Here is a 17,852-nt window from a genome sequence, read left to right as displayed (position 1 = left end):
TTTCTAATCACCACTTACCTCGTATTACAAAACCAAAGGTATTGCCTTCTTTATGTAGTGTGACCTCCACTGTTCGAAAAATAACACTTGATCCCTGTACAGCTGAACACAGAAAAGAGAGAAGGAGGTTTTAAATAATAATAACATTCTTAAATTTTTCACTGTGGCATAAAATACTACAGATTCCTGTTGCAAATAATTTTTGTTTTGAGTAATAAGGAAGCAATAATTTCCTTTCAAAGAAAATGTTAGAAAAAATAATTATAATGACATAAACCCCATAAAATATTCATCTGCATAAATGACTTATATAGGTCCAAGTAGAACCAAAGTCAGAGCTAACTCTTTTCCTTCTGTGTAGCTAGTTTCTAGACAGAGGGTGATATTTACATTGTTTAAAGTCTATATAACAGGAGAGACAATCTTCACATAAGTAGAATTGTTTTCCCTTTGTGGAATGCAAAAATAATATGATTTTTGTAAAAATTATGAAATAATTTTTGTACTTATTTTTAATTTTGCAGCTGGCACAGGAAGAAAAAGTATCACTCTCAGGTTGCTATTAATAATTAGGCTGATGCTAATAAGTGTTCTGACATATAAACAGCTATTAAAAAAAGATATCAGTAACCCAAATGAAACTTGGAGGACAGAAGAAATTGTAAGTGCATTCAACACATTATTACTAACTAGGAAAATAAAGATCAACCTAATTTTACTTGATACATTATCCTTATGTTGTATTTGCCTGATTGCTGCTGTCATTTCTCATAATGAAATTGCATTGTTAAGCTGCAGTCTCTAATTACATTATACACGTGTGAGGGTATAAGGTGTATGAAGGTATAATCACTAAAATATTCTCTGAGACTGCTTTTGAGAAACTGGTGAGTAATTCTTGTATAGCACACTATTTCTGCATTTAAAAAAATCCACAAGTTAGTATTTTGTTTTTATGAATACAGGGATGTTTTTATTCATGGGGACAGGAAAACTTGCAATGTGTAGAAGCAGATGGTTTTAGATCCTTGATTTGAATTTGTACATTGATATCTAATTTTCCAATGCTCTGTTCATTATCCATAACACATTTTTACACTGTTACTAGATCCTGAAGAGTTTATTACATAGAACGATTTTTTTTTTTTGACCTGTAAGGGGATCACAACCCTTGCCTTGGTGCTGCCCGCACCACGCTCAGCCAGTGAGTGCACTGGCCATCCCTATATAGGATCCGAACCCATGGCCTCGGCGCTCCCAATGATGCACTCTCCAGAGTGAGCCACGGGGCCAGCCTTACGTAGAACTATTGACAAAGAATATAAGGGCAGAATTCAAAGGCAGCAATTAAAAGAACTGATCTTGCCATTTATAGAAATAATAAGCCGTTTTCATTAAGCATTAATTACAATTATTTTTAACTGTCAGAAATGCTGAACTCTCAAGGGAATAAAAATGATCTAAACTCTATCTGGCTGGGACATAAAGTACAATAAGAACTTGGATCTTCTGAAAAACAACATAAACCTACAGCTGAACAAATAGTTTGGTACACTGCTGATTTAATTAAACGCCATATTTTTGCTATCAAGGGAATTTCAGTTTATTCTAATCAACTAGGAACAGTACCTATAAACAGCTGAGAGTGCTGAGGTACAGTTTTAATTAAATTAAAAAACAATTGAGTTCATACCAAATATTTTCTTATTTCCATGACCAAGCAAGCCACTGAGCCACTTGAAGAAATTGGTTAAGAACATAATCTTTTTGTTCTATTGGTAAATGAGGAAAAGAAAAGGATATGGAGAGAAATAATTAATGAGTATCTACTGTGCGCCCAGAATTCTGCAAAGTGGGTTACAAGTACTATTTTATTTAATCATTAAATCAACTTTCAATTATGTAAAACCAAATTCTAATTCTGGGCCACCTGTGCTTGTTGGCTGGGTGTCTGTATTGGGAATGCAAAGTACTGCAATTTTAATTATGCTTTAGCTAAATCTTGCTGACCACAAAATTTTACAATTAAATCTAAAGTCAGTGTAAAGACTTTGGATTACCTGAAGCTTTAGATTATCTACATTATTGCTCTACATCATTTACAAAGATAAATGTGAATAGTGACTGCATTTTAATATAATTTAATGAAATAGATTTGGTCTTTATAGTTATTATTTGCATAACTGGCTCTTAGGGAATGGCTTTCCACACTCAGTACCATCCATTCTGTATTGCCATGTGAATCTTACTCATTACATCATACGTGTGTATGTTACATAAAGATCCAATTAAGAGCTTACCCAAAGAATCAAAGGGCTAGGTAGAAACCAATTTCACAATGCAAAAACACTCCTCCTCTTTGTTTTAGTTGTACTGTTGTCCCTTGCTTCTAAATGGGAATGTGCATGTCCCTCTATACAGTTATTTTACTTTGGTAGATGACATTTTTCTAAATTCCATACTCCTTTCCTGCCTCCCTACCCCCAACCTGCACAGAATAGGAGTTTAATAAATTTCCCACCTCACTATGCTGCGCTTGTTTTTGCCACTGGGGTGTTAAGAGATGCAAGCAGAGGCTGGAAATGAGCTCGTGAGGTCGAGCTTGTCCTTCTTCCCCTCTGCCATTGCCACAGGAGGAGCTGCCCCTGGTCAGCTGCATCTTCTTCAGACTGAACCCAAGAATGAGTCATGTGGAGGAGACCAGAGACTGCCTCTCTCTCTATCATCCTCCTCATCACTATCGTTGTCATTGTCACCACCACCATCATCATCAGCTATCACCTATCTGTTTTAGAACTTAGGCTTTCACAGGGACAAGCTTTGCTACATTATTTGAGTTAAAAAATGACCCCTTTGGATAGAAATCTAGTCTGATTTAGCTGATGGTTTAACAGTGAAGACTACCTTTGCCAATCAGATAATGTGGCAGACATTTTTCATTAAATGAGGTAAATCCATAGCTCCAAGGTTGGAATGGAAATGGTATTTTAAAACATATAAATAAACAACATGCCAGAAACTACATACTTTCCAACTATATTTAAGCTCATGATACATAATTTTAGGTGTTACTAAAAAGAAATGAGAATCATTTAACATTTCAAAACTCTTTAGGGATTATGTCACCAAAAAATTGGAAGCACTGCTCTGGACCAGCTTTTAATACATAAATACCTAAGATACAGTTTGGTAATATTCTCTCTAAATGCAGTCTCAAAGCGTCACATAATTTTAAGTCAAAAAGACTCTAGAGTTCATGGAGACCAATCATTTCATTTTCATAAAGGAATTGAATCTCAGAAAAGATAATGGCTTGTCCCAGGTCAAGCGTCTATTTCTCCTTTATCAGATCACACGCACACATCCTTCCTTCAGTTCTTTCTGAACTCTGGGATTGGCTGAGCCTCTAATTGCTGTGCTCTTGACAGAATTACCAGTGTTGGCCTGGGCGACTTATCTTCGAGCAGTCGGTTCCGCTCACAGGGCCTCAGCTGTGGAGAGCCTGTTTCTGCGCTAGCTGTCTGAGCTAAGTGACAGCGAGGCTTATTCATCCCTTCAACCTCTCTGAACTCAAAGATCTTACTAACTTCCCCAAACATAAGAGACAGAGACAGAGATATTCGTTGAAGGACAGACATCTTCCCACTAATTTCCACCACAAAAATTCACAGTTTTGTGTTTAAAAATATTTTTTCCCCTTTTCTGTCAGTTTTCTTGTGTAAGAAAGAAAAAGGGGGGGATAATCACCAAGTCATAATAGGTTTTAACCCCTAAACATTTCTGACTCCCAGTATCTCCTCTTTAACTTAACTAATACTATATATATTTATGATATCACCTCCCTTTTGGAAAATTGTAACAGACTTTGGGCTTATAGCCTCTGATCTACTCTCTACTTGGCCTCCAAAAATGATAAATCTAAAAAAACTCAGATCTGATGATGCTGTTCCCCAGTGTTAAAAGCCTCTAAGGTCTTCTTATTGTCTATTTGATGCCATCCAAGCCTACCAACATGGCTGATGGAGTTTGGATGTGTTGTCCTCACCAAAACTCATGTGGAAATCTGATCCCCAATGTGGCAGTGTTGGGAGTTGAGTCATGGGGGCAGATCCCTCATGAATGGAGTAATGCTCTCCCTGGGTGGGGGGAATAATGAGAGAGATCTCGCTCTATTATTTCCCGCAAGAGCTGGTTGTTTAAAAGACCCTGGCACCTCCTCTCTCTCTCTCTCTCTCTCTCTTGCTTCCTCTCGCCATGTGATCTGCTTGTACCCACTGGCTGCTGCCATTTTCCACCATGAGTAGAAGCAGCCTGAGGCCCACACCAGATGCAGCTGTCCCAGAATTGTAAGCCAAATAAACCCCTGTTCTTTATAAATTACCCAGTCTCAGGTATTACTGTTATAGCAACACAAAACAGACTAATACAGTGGCTTACAAGGACCTCCTCGTTGTTTCCTGTTCACCTCACCAGCCTCCTCCCCGTCCAGGCCCCTCTGTCTTTTCCTTTGTCCTCCAGTAACTCAACTTCAATCTGTAGTTTAACCTGTGCACTGGGCTTTTCGTCTCACCTCCTTGCTGTACCCTCTGCCTGGAGTGTTCCTCTTCCTACCTGACATGCGTGACCTCCTTCAGGTGGTCCCAGAACCCCCCTACTCTGAATCAGCTATAATGCTGGGCAAATCCTTGCTACTGAAAACTATAGTAAAAAAAAAAAAAAAAATTAAAAAAAAAGAAAGCTATAGTAAGAGTTCCTTTCAGGAAGGCGCTGTTTCATTAATATTCATATCCTCAGTGGAATAAAAATGCATAATCAAAGAGTATTAGCTCTAAATATCTAGTTTCTCTTAACTGCTTGGCAGTAAAGTTCAAAAAAACCTAGTACTTTCAGTGTAATAATAATAACAATGGCAATAATGGCAATTATAATAACAACAATGGTTATAATGATGGCAACATTACTAGTTACTTAGCAAGTATGTGAAAATGGTCAGAATGACAATTACAAGATAATAGTACTGATTCATTACAAAAATCCTACAACTACTACAGCCATTTTACAGATGAGAAACTTAAGGCTTGAGAACTTAAACAACATGCCTGAGGTCACAAAGCTAAAAATGGACAAAGCTGCCATGTAGCTGATGGCATAGTCCAAGCTCTTACCACTCTATTTTACTGCCTACTCTTGATGAAAATGAAAAACGTCATGGCAATGTTTTTGAACATAGACTTAAATTGATTTTGTTATAAAATGACTACTGGATTTTCAGCATTAGGTTTTATGTTGAGAATAAGAACTGGTGCTAGATAATGTCACACTCCATGAATACACTGATCTTGTCCCCAAGCTTCAAACACCATCTATATTCCGAGGACTCTCAAATTTACTTTTCCAGTCCAGTCCAGATCTTTCTCCCAAACTCCAGACCACATCTCCAGCTCTTTTTTTGACATTTTCAATTGCGTGTCAAATAGGCACCTCAAAGGTCACATTTCAAACAATGAGCTTCTGATCTTCCCCCCAGAAATAAGCTCTGCCCACATTCCTACCCACCCCCATTCATGGCAACTCCATCCTTCCAGTTGCTCAGGTTCAAACCTTGGGGCTATTCCTGACTCCTGTATTTCTGTACAATCCACATCAAATCTATTAGGAAACCCTGTTGGCTCTACCTTCCAAATAGATTTGGAATCTGACTGATTTTCACCATCTGTACCACCTCCCACCTAGTTCATTGCAATAGACCCCAACTCATCTCCCTGCTTCTATCTTTGCTTGGTGCAGTCTATTCTAACACAACAGCCAGAGAGTGCCTCTGAAAGGATAACTCAGATCATGTCACTCCTCTGCCCCAAACCATACAGTGGCTGCCTGTATCATGTAGGGCAACACTTAAGGTCCTCTCAATGGCCTGCAAAAACTCCACTACGCTTTACATTTCTGACCTTGTCTCCTAATTCTCCACCTGCTCGTTTTGCTCCAGCCATGCTCCCTTTCTTACTATTTCTCAAATGACCCTGTCTATTGGTCTTAGCACTGGCTGTTCCTTATTCCTGGAACTCTCTTACTCCAGAAATCCATACAGCCAACTCCCTCACTTCCTTCAAGTCACTGATTAATACTACCTTCACAATGACGCTGTTCCTAACCACCCTATTTAAAATTTCAATCCCACCTCAATCTCAGCACTCTCAAATGTTCTCTTTACTTTCTTTTTCCTGTAGCACTCATGACCCATACTATATAATTTACTTATTTATTATGGTTTAATTTTATTATCTTTCTTCCCCTGACTAGAATGTAAACTCCACCGATGCAGCCCAAGTTCCTAGTATGTAGTGGTTGCTGGAACATGGTACATGCTCAATAAATCATTGCTGAACAAATGAATTATTACCGATTCTTTGTAATCAATCAGCATTCTCACCAGTGTGGAAGAGCAAAGAGTTTTCCCAGGGTAGCATCCATGTTAATAGCTAATAATAGGAGAGGTGGTGCTTGAACAGCATAGCTTAGATGCGGGGCAGCAGTAACATATAGCATAAGGTATGCTTCACAATGAATAACACATGGGCTTTGGAGTCAAGCAGCCTGGGCTCAGATGTTGAATTTGCAGCCTACTAATTTGGGAAAGACTACTAATTTACTTAACTAAGCCTCTGTAAAATGAGAAAAATAATGATCATAATGCTTATCTTGTAGAGTTTACTTATTTATTATTTATTAAAAACTTTCACAGTGTTAGGCATTGTTCTAAGTGTCTTACAAATATTTAGTTAATCCTTACAGCAAATCTATAAGTAGAAACTAATATTATCTCCATGTTAAAGATGTGGAAACTGAGACATAGAAAGCTTAAGCAACTTTCTCACAGGTGTGTAGCTAGTAAAAGGTGGAGCTGGGATTTGAACCTGGCTATTTGATACTAAGGTTTGTCTCTGTTATGCTGACCCTCCTTGTGGTGAGGATTAAATAAATCAATACAAATCAAGTTTCTTATAATGTCGGGCATTTAAAAAGCTCTTAAAGTGTGTTGGCTGCTCTTATTATTACTGTACTATTATTATGACTTGATATTAATGAGTTCTGAAGTTACAAGGGTACTTTGAAAAGTTCACAGAAAAATAGAATTAAAAGATAATATGAATCTGTGAATTTTTTTCAATACCCTCATCTTTTCATGCTTCAGAAACAAACATATGTATCCAAGAGTCAATATAAAACATGCTAAACATGCTTTTCCTAAATCTATTCACTAAGCACAAAGCCTGGATGGTGCCTAATGCACAGAACTTATAACTATGCTGACTATTCCATAAAATAGCTTAAGCAGTAAATACGATGTTCACAGATCACCTTAATGGAACTCAGGACCTATATAATTTCATTTTTACCTATGGTCTTTTCCATTCTTCCTGAGTAGGTTACAAGTTTCTCAATTCAAATAATTTTTAAATATCAAGAAACTCTGCCATCCTATAATGAGACGCTAATAGCAAAAGGAAAAGAAAGAAGTCAACTGCTGTAGGGTGCGGCTGCTCTGCCCCTTGGTTGTGATTACGTACAGACTGGTGGCAGCTCATACTCTACTTCAAGAACCACTCTTTCCCCGACATTCTTCAGTAAGCTGATGATCTCGTCATGGCGGAATTTGGCCAGGTTGATCCCATTCACTGCTTTGATGTAGTCGCCCACATCCAGCTGGTCGCTTCTGCAAAACAGACAACGTGGCTTCAGTGGGCCCATCCCCTCCACAGGCCAGTCTGACCCCACTTGCCACTTTCCCTGTGTACATAGATAGCCATGCAAGCCTACAAGGCTGACAGAGCAGGAGTCCCCAGCTGGCCCTCAGAGCAGTAGAGCTGAGGGCAGTGAGAGCCAGTGGACCCTGTTTATTCTCACTGCCTGTTACACTTCACAAGTCCTGCTCTGGGTCTGCCGCTACCTCTGATTTTTTTTGGTGTTTGCCTCTTTTATTTATACTATTTATATCTTTTATTTATTTTGGGGGGGCAGCTGGCCGGTATGGGGATCTGAACCCTTGACCTTGGTGTTACCAACACAGCATTCTAACCAACTGAGCTAACTGGCCAACCCCTGCCTCATTTATTTTTAAACGCACTATAAAACAAAATAAAGAGAAACTTTTTTAGTTGCTCCGCCCCTAAAGTGTTGGTTCTATGGGGACGGATCCAGATCCTAGACGCGCCAGATCATTTTCTTCTCATTTTTGCTGTCTGCCTTTCACACATTTTATAGCTTTCAGCATCTTCACTGGAAGCCTGTCCAGGGGCAAGGAAAGGGTCAGCTCATTTAGCTATTTATTGATGACAACAGGACCAATAAAAAGCATTGGTGAAGAGAAAATGACAATGCAAGCGTAGAGTTTCAGTTACAGTCCCGTCTCTCTTTACCAACATAATAGAACTTTGGCTGCTCCTGGGCTTTTAGTCAAACTTTACCTCTAAACCAAGAGCAGGCAGCAAGAGCAATGATAGGAGTTAAAATCTGTGTCACTGATGAGACTTTCAACAACATTTTCTCCCCAAATAGAAACGCATTTATTTGATCGAAGTCCGACCCCAGTCACTCCCCCTTTGAGGTGCCTTTGCGGTCCACCCCACCTGCAGTGCCTGCCGCCACCCTGACCTCAGCTTTGCCCATGCCCTTGGCAGCCTGACCACTTCATGCTCTGGGATAACTTCTGTGCGGCTGCTTCTGACTATTATGCAATGCCATTGCTGCTCCCAAACTTTCCATGTTTTTTTTTTTTTTTTTAATATCTTATATCCCCTAATAGATTATAAGCTCCTTTAGGGCAGGGATCTTATCTTTAATTATTTTGTTTACTACCTCTAAAATGGTAGTGTCTTAAACAATGAATATTTGGTGATTTTTAATACTCAATTTAACTAGTGTGGTACTACTTTTAATTACAGCATTAATACAATTGAAAATACCCTTCTCCCTTCACACTTGCTTCAAGGGCTAGACATGAGGAAGCTCTGTAGACACATGAAGCCTTAGCATCATGGACTGACCATGACTGTTATAAAATAAGGAGGCTATGGGTGTGGAAAAAAATCTCTTTAAAATCTGAAGAAAGCAGATTAAGGTGCATGTGTTCACATCAGCCTGTCTTGCAAACAAGGCCTCCTAATCATCAAACAGTCAATTGCAGCAAGCTTATAAGTTGTCCAAAAGGGGTGATCATCAAAAGTAGTCAATATTTCAGGTGACACTTTATAAGGCAAAAACTCTAAAATACAGCTTGGAATTATGTGGACAAGAATACTGGTGTCCAGCATTTAAGATACATTAACTTACTTTTTAATGCACTGTCATTCCATTACCACCTTACCATTCCATCCCCTCCTTCTGAGGTAGACTTAGAATCTGCCCATAAAGCCAGCCCAGCCCTGCCCAGCATTCAGGACCTTCTTCCTTTGGCAGTAACTAGGGCAGGTTGTAGTTCATGGAAGGAAGGACAAAGTGAGACCTCCTCCAAGGCTTCTGTCCTTTAGGAACCATCTCTTTGTCTTGGTGAAAAAGAACATCTCACAAGCAGAAAAGTAGAGAAGATGTGGGACAAGCAAAATTTTTACTGAGAAACTCGAAGCTGGGGCTCCCGCTCTTTGAAGGCTCGCCATTTGCCTCTGAGGCAGGCCCTCCCCCACCCCCCACCCCTGACATCTTGTGGGTCATCTGTTTCACATTTAGATGATTGGAGCAGCTCATCCCCACTGCCGCCTGTCTGGTGTTCATTGGCATGTGTGGGGACTAGATCCACACAGGCATTTTAATATTAAAACCTTCTGAGGGTCCAGCTACTGAGATGAGATGAAAGTCCCCCTACTGACTTCAGCACAGGCCAGAAAGGCCCCAAGGGCAGACCTGGGGCAGCTTCTGAAACATGCCCTACTGTACTTTGGCTGGAATGTGCTGCCCGGCAGATGGCAGCTGTCATTTATTTATTAGTGACCTTTTCTGATGGAGCTTTAATTTTTGAGTTAATTACACCCTGTGTTCCTTTTTCTACATTTCCCTGACAGGCAGTTACCTAGCAGCAATTCCTCCTTGCCGCAGATTAGAAACTCTCGGCTTGCCATCCTTATCAATTCCTCCTGACACTGTCAGACCGAGGGTAGTGCCTTCCTTCTTCATCAGTTCAACGATGGTGGAGCCCTTGAATTCCTCTGTCAAAAGAAAAGCATGTGCCTTATTAAATGAGGGTAGAATCGTAATGTCATTGTGTGTGTGGTTAAGTGACTCCTTCCCTATAAACTCTTCCTGCTTTTTCTTTCATAAGAAACGATATCTGTGGCCTCCTTCCATTGTAATTTGCAGAATGACTCATAAAGATGTGCATACAGATAAAGTTGAGGCAGATATTCCATTAGAGGTTATTAAAATGGGTGGGGCAGTTCACTTTAGGTTGACAAAAAATGTTCTGGATTGTCTTATGTACAAATGAAAATATTCGCCCTTTGTTTTCTGCCATTCTCAAGTGACTTTCTCCGGTTTCTCTCATAACTCCAAAGGGGACAACCAAAAGTTATAAGCTAAAGAGTTAAAGCAGAATTTTAAATAATGCTACAAATGCATATAGTGTGACAGCAGACTCCAAGTTCATATTACGTTTTAGCATGTGAAGCTAAGTGACAGGAGAAGAGAGCTTTCTACAGGGTCCTGGAAAATACTATTGACTGTTTACTCTTTTTGGCTTTCAAAAACAAAGTACAATGGCTCATGTAAGAACTCGTTTCATTTCTTACAGAATATGTCACAGTATGGCAAGGCAGGGTAGGTCCTTAGAATTTCCAGGTAATTGCCCTAAATCCTTCATTCTCTATTTAAAAATTTTTTGAATCTCATAGATCTTATGGGGATAATGTTTATACACTCAGAGGGAGCTCAAATCTTTTGATTTTAGGCAAAGCAGAAGGAAAGAAAACTTTAAGAATATCCTTCCTTTCAGAAATAAAAATGAATTGAGTCAATATTTACCTATCCAGAGGCTAATTATGATAAATACCATTTTAAAAATTCTCTGTGATGTTATTCCCTCTTCTGCATACACACCGGGTAGAGATGGGGAAACTGTCCAATTTTTCAATTCCTCCTAAATCAGTTTATGAATTTCAGGGGTTATAAATTCTAGAACATCAAAGACTCATATTAAAATGCAAAAATTAACTTGCTTTTCCAAAGTCAAATAGAAAAATGATTATTTGCACACTTTGGCCTTTCCTTAATTATATACACAGTTAATTATAACTTCAAAAATCTCTATGAATGCTTTTCATAAAGGTTTTAAATTGTTGCTGCTAGTATATTATCCCTCTAGCCAATGAAAAAATCAAATCATGTTTGGTAAGGAAATAATCTCTCATCTGATCTAGTGAGGAGAACAAAGTACTTGGCGAAAGATGTCAGGGATGCAGGCCACCAGTTTCCTCAGCAATGTGGAGAAGGTCATTCAAAGCAGGACGTTCAAGATTGCCAGTCCTGTGACTTTAGCACCAGGCATACTATGGCTGGAAGCCTGCTTTTTCATGACAGTCTTATGACACTGCATAAGTGAGTTGTTCTTGCCTTTTAAAGTTGAGGCCTAGGAAGTCTTCGAGTGTGTATGATGTCAGCTTTATCTACCACATTTTTCATGAGAGACCAAACAAGGATTGAATAATCAAAATTCTTGTCCAGTGCATAAAAGCACAAGATCTTTTATATCATTTAGCAGGAGCATTTGTAACAAAAGTCTATCATTGTGTGCATTTCACTTGTGCCCCTTAAAACAAAACAAAACAACTCCCAATACATCCCACAAAAACATACATAGGCCCAACTAATGTTTGAAGTCATCAATATAACAAACCCACATAAATCCTAGTTGGCAGAAGGCTAGATATATTTAAAAATAAAGTTAATATTCACAGCCAGCCCAGCGATGACCACTGAGCTGCCACTGGAAACACTCCAGGCTCCTAAGCCAGGATGGTGGGGAGCCAAGGGCTTCAGCCATGCCACCTGACATCTGCATCCAGCTCAGCAACGACTGAGGCACTGATGGAAGCCCCCTGCTCTCCCCTAACAGAATGAGAGGGGTGCCATGGACCTCAACCAAGCCCCTCCCTCTTCCTTCTACCTTATTTCCCTTCATTTTCCCCTCTCCCCTCCCTCCCAAGTGCTCTGCAACATCTTAGAATGTAAAATAAATAAATAAATAAATAAAAATAAAAATAAAGTTAATAATTAAAGTAACCAAAATGACAGAGTAGATGGTGACCATTCATATTACAGAGATGTAATGTGCCCAACAATTTTGCCCAACAGAAAGATCCTTTGCATCTTCTTATAATATACAGATTAATCCTGTATATTTTTGATCTTTACTTGTAGTGTGGGAAGCATAGTTTTTTAAGCACCTACTTAAAGGTCAATCATAAATTCTCAATGAAGCAAGTATGAAATAGTAAAACTGGGCATGTGAGGAAGTAAGTTTTGATTCATAAAAGCTTTATTCCTACTCAGGTTTTCAAGGACATGCTTCTTGCATAATGTAGGATACCAGTACATAGGTGTAGCCTCTGGGAGGTGAACAATGTGATTTTCTCCAGAAGCAGCCCAGGTCCTTCCCAGGCTTCTGGCTGAATCCTGAAAATCTAGAAAAGCTCAATTCCTTTAGTTTAATTTGAACTTTGTTAAAATATAAATCCATTATCTGGGAGAATCTGCTAGGAGAAGTAGAACAAGATGACTGACTAGAAGATCCTCCTTCTCAGACAGATGAAACAATAAATAAAAAACTACACTTGGATGAAAACAACTAAAGGAGAGCACTAGAGCATTTCAAAGGAGTAACAAAAATGCTAGTGAGCACAGAAACTCAGGATAGCCACATGGAAAGAAACACCCACCCTCCACCACCCCACACCCCAGCCAAGAGCAGCAGGGGAACAGGGGGAACTTTTCCCCATGGGGAAACGGTAAGAAAGAGAATCTCAGCAGCCCTCATGAACACTTTGTACACCTACTGTCCTCACCACTGGGAATCCTGTTAGTCCTCACAGCACTAAGCCCAGTTGAGGGAGCTGCCTGGAGTCCACCGAGCTGTGCTCCTCCAGAGGATGTGACATTGTGCCCTGCCCTCTGTGGCTTGCATGGCTACTGCACCATCTTGGAACTAGAACTGCTGTTGGAGGGTGTCTTATCCCGGGTGTGAATGACACCCTTTCACCCCAAAGACTAAGCCTCCATTGAACTGACTTCCCCAAGCTGAGCTGAGAACAGCCGTTACACCTTACCCTAAGCAGTGGTGGAACCACTCCACCCATCCCTCCCAGTTGCAGCAGTGCCTGAAGCTGCAATGCTGTACACTCCTTCTGGGGTTACCTTTAACTAACCCTCCCAGTGGTGGCTGTGCCCCACCCCGCTGGGTCTGAACTGAAGGGGTACATCAACCGCTGAGGAGTTGCTGTCTTGCCTGAGAAGATGCTTGGCCAAGAAGCTGCTTGGCTGAGATGAGCAGCTGTGCATTCCAGGGCTCAGCTGACATAGTACCTCTTGTCCCAGGGAAACAGAGTAGTGGTTGAGCTGAGACACCTGCCCTTAGGTCCAAACAACTGTAATGCTCTGCTTCCTTGGAGATGGACTATTTCCCTAGAGACTGAGCTGCTGAGATGCCCCTTCCCCAAGGGATTTAAGTTAGTGCTGTGCTGCTTCCTACCCCCTAAGGCCCAAACAATGGCTATGCCCTTTCATTCTGGGTTCTTGTGCCACTGCACCAGGCCTCACAGAGGCTGTGATATTTCTGATTCCCAGCATTCTACAGGTTAGAGTCACCACCACAAGATTCCTCAACCCCTGGGAACCAAGTGATAACTGAGCTCCATTTGCTCTGGTCTCTGAATTGCTGTACTCTTCTCTCTGCGACCAAACCTCCAGAGCACCCCCCAGAGTTAGGCCAATGCTGTGCTCAATCCCCCAAGGTCAAAGTCACAGCTATAACCTGGCCCACAGAGCCTGAGCTGCAAGGTGTCCTCAGAGCCACAGATCCTGATGCTGTGGGCAACTGACATCTAACCCTGCCACAGAGAGTGAACCTTCAGCCCAAGACCTAGGTGCCACAATAGGTTTGTGAGAAACTGAGCCAAGGATCCTGGCTCCAAGGTTTCTCTAAGCACCTGCACCTGGAACCCAGCACTATTGCAACTGTTTGTAGGTTGGGCCAGTCCCAACACCAAGAAGAATGACAAAGTTTCCCCACTGTGGGAAAAATGAGAATATGAGGCCCCAAAAACCCTTTCCACCAAAGGCCTTAACAATCTACACCACTGCCACCACTTCCACAAACTTCTAAAGCCTAGGGCACTGAAGCACCCACAGTCATTGGCGACATTGGTCACAGCTGAAGAACCTATCCAGAGACTAAATCACTGGATCTACATAGAAACAGAATCACCACACCTTTTTCAACCAGCACACTAAGACCCAACTGAAGGTGAAAGAACCTGTCTATGAAAGCCACTCTGTAAAGTTTGGAAGAGGCAATTGTTTCATCAGATGCACAGACATCAAGGCAGGACACAAGAAATGTGAAAAAGCAAGGAAATCTGTCACCACCAAAGGAACACAATAACATGCCACTGAAGGACCCCAAAGAAAAGAAAATTGATGAACTGCCAGAAAAGGAATTCACAATAATGATCTTAAGAAAGTTCAAATGAGATGAACAATAAAACAGATAGATAATTCAACAAAATCTGGAAAAAAATTATGATATGAATAAGAAATTTAACAAAGGGATAAATATAAAAAGGAACTACATGGAAATCCTGCAGCTGAAGAATTCAATTAATGAAATAAAAAATACAGTAGACAGCTTAACAGCAGACTAAATCAAGAAAAAAAAAAGAATCTCTGAGCTTGAAGATAGGTCATTTGAAATTAACCAATCAGAGGGGGAAAAAGAAAGAAAGAATTTTTAAAAGTGAAAAAAGCATATAAGAACTATGGAACACCATTAAGCAAAAATAGTTTCATCATATGGGTGTTTCTGAAGAAGAGCAGAAGGAAAAAGGCATTGCAAAGCTATTTAATGAAATAATAATTGAAAAATTTCCAAGTCTTGGGAGAGACATGGACATATAGATCCAGGAACCTCAAAGGTCCCCGATAGACTCAACTTCAAAAGGCACATTATAGTAAAAATGTCAAAAGTCAGAGACAAAGAGAGAATTCCAAAAACAGCACGATAAAAGTGTCAGGTCCCATATAAGGTAATCCTCATTAGACTAACAGCAGATTTCTCAGTAGAAACCTTACAGACTAGGACACAATAGGGTGATGTATTCGAGGTGCTGAAAGAAAAAAACTCCAGCTAAGAATAATATATCCAGAAAAGCTATGATTCAGGATTGAAGGAGAAATAAAGTCTTTCACATACAAATGAAAACTGAGGAATTCATTACTACTAGACTGGCCTTACAGGAAATGTTCAAGGGAGCCCTACATCTGGAAGTGAAAGAAATATAACCACCATCAAGAAGACATATGAAGGATAAATTCACTGGTAAAGGATAAAATTTATCACTACAGAAAACACCAAACTGCAATGATAAACCATAAGAGAGGAAGAAAGGAACAAAAGATATACCAAACAACTGGAGAACTATCAACAAAATGGCAAGAATAAGTCTTCACCTATCAATAGTAACCTTGAATGTAAATGGATTAAATCCCCCAATTAAAAAATAGAGATTGGGTGAATGGGTAATCCTATTATATGCTACCTTCAAGAAACTCACTTTACCCACAAAAACGCACATAGACTGAAAGTGAACCCGGCAAACAGAAACCAACAACAAGCAGAAGTAACTATACTTATATCAGATAAAATAAACTTTGAGTCAAAAAATGTAAAAAGAGCCAAAGAAGGTCATTGTATAATGTTAAAGGGTCAGTTCAGGAAGATGATAATAACAGTTGTAAATAGAAATTCACCCAACATTGGAGCACCCAGATATATAAAGAAAATATTATTAGATCTAAAAGGAGAGATAGACCGCAATACAATAATAGTTGGGGACTTCAACATCTCATTCTCACCATTGGATAGGTCATCTAGACAGGAAACTAACAGAGAAGCATTAGATTTAAACTGCACTATAGACCAAATGGACCTCACAGACCTTTATAGATCATTTCATACAACAGCTCCAGAATACACATTCTACTAATCAGCACATGGAACATCCTCCAGGATGGACCATATTTTAGGCAACAAAACAAGTTTCAACAAATTTTTAAAAATTAAAATTGAATCAAGTATCTTCTCTGATCACAATGGAATAAAAATAGGAATCAATGGAAGAGAAACTCTTTAAAGTGTAAAAATACATAGAGACTAAACAACATGCTCCTGAATGATCAATGGATCAAAGAAGAAATTAAGAAAGAAATTTTAAAATTTCTTGAAACAAATGAAAACAGAAACACAACACACCAAAACTTATGGGATACAGCCAAAGCAGTACTAAGAAGCAAGTTTATAGCAATAAATGCCTGTACCAAAAAAGTAGAGAGATTTCAAATAAACAACCTAACAATGCATCTTAAGGAACTAGAAAAGTAGGAATAAACCAAATCCAAAATCAGCTGGGGGGGGCAGAGATCAGAGCAGAAATAAATGAAATTGAGACAAAAAAATACAAAAGATTGACAAAATACAATGTTGGCTTTTTGAAAAGATAAACAAAATCAACAGGTCATTAACTAGACTAACCCCTGCCGAGAGAGAGAGAGAAAGAGAGAGAAGACAAATAAAATTGGAAATAAAAAAGAAAACATCACAACTGATCTACAAAAATACAAAGGCTCATTAGAGATTATTATGAACAACTATATGCCAACAAATTGGAAAACATAGAGGGAATAGGTAAATAGATAAATTCCTGGACACCTACCATCTACTAAGATTGAATCACAAAGAAATAGAAAACCTGGACACACCAATCACAAGTAATGAGACTGAATCAGTTAAAAAATCTCCCGTTAAAGAAAAGCCTAGGACCATATTGCTTCACTGCCAAATTCTGCCAAACGTTTAAAAAATAATTAATACCAATTCTTCTCAAACTCTTCCAAAAAATTGGAGAGGAGAGAACTCTTCCAAACTCATTCTATGAGGCCAGCATTACCCTGATTCCAAAACCAGACAAGGACACAACACATAAAGAAACTATATAGGCCAATATCCCTGGGAACATTGATGCAAAAATCTTCAACAAAATACTAGCAAACCAAATCCAGCAGAATATCAAAAAGATTATTCACCATTATTCAAGCAGGGTTTATCCCAGGGATGCAAGATTGGTTCAACACACACAAATCAATAAATGTACTACATCACATCAATAGAACGAAGAACAAAAACCATATGATCATCTAATTGATGTAGAAAAAGCATCTGATAAAATTTAACATCCCTTCATGATAAAAACCCTCAATAAATTAGGCATAGAAGGATCATACCTACACATGATAAAGGCCATTATGACAAATGGACAGGTAATATACTGAATGGAGAAAGCTGAAAGCTCTTCCTCTATAACTGAAACAAGACAAGAAAGCCCACTCTCTACACTCTTATTGAATATGGTACTGAAAGTCTTAGCTAGAGCAATTTGGCAAGAGAAAAAATAAAGGGCATCCAAATTGGAAAAGAGGAGGTCAAATTTTTCCTGCTTGCAGATGACATGATCTTATATATAGAAAACCCTAAAATATCTACCCAAAACTCTTAGAATTGATAAATGTATTCAGTGAAGTTGCAGGATACAAAGTTA

At 39.3% G+C, this 17,852-nt stretch overlaps 1 protein-coding gene across 5 annotated transcripts in view; it reads right to left on the bottom strand.

The window, feature by feature from the left end:
- The window catches only part of GRIP1 (glutamate receptor interacting protein 1), a 396,854-nt gene that overhangs the window by 145,444 nt on the left and 233,558 nt on the right, over window positions 1-17,852 (bottom strand). For all 5 annotated transcript variants that reach the window (XM_063074588.1, XM_063074591.1, XM_063074593.1 and 2 more), the window contains exons 3-5: window positions 10,064-10,199; window positions 7,569-7,714; window positions 19-102 (exon numbers count right to left, since the gene is read on the bottom strand). In XM_063074588.1, coding sequence (XP_062930658.1) covers window positions 19-102; window positions 7,569-7,714; window positions 10,064-10,199 — 366 coding nt within the window. The remainder of the gene's footprint in view (window positions 1-18; window positions 103-7,568; window positions 7,715-10,063; window positions 10,200-17,852) is intronic.

Source organism: Cynocephalus volans, chromosome 12 (genome assembly GCF_027409185.1).
Source record: "Cynocephalus volans isolate mCynVol1 chromosome 12, mCynVol1.pri, whole genome shotgun sequence".
In the NCBI taxonomy this organism is placed as follows: domain Eukaryota; kingdom Metazoa; phylum Chordata; class Mammalia; order Dermoptera; family Cynocephalidae; genus Cynocephalus; species Cynocephalus volans.
Note: the sequence above shows the minus strand (reverse complement) of the source record. Positions and strands in the feature narration are given on the sequence as shown.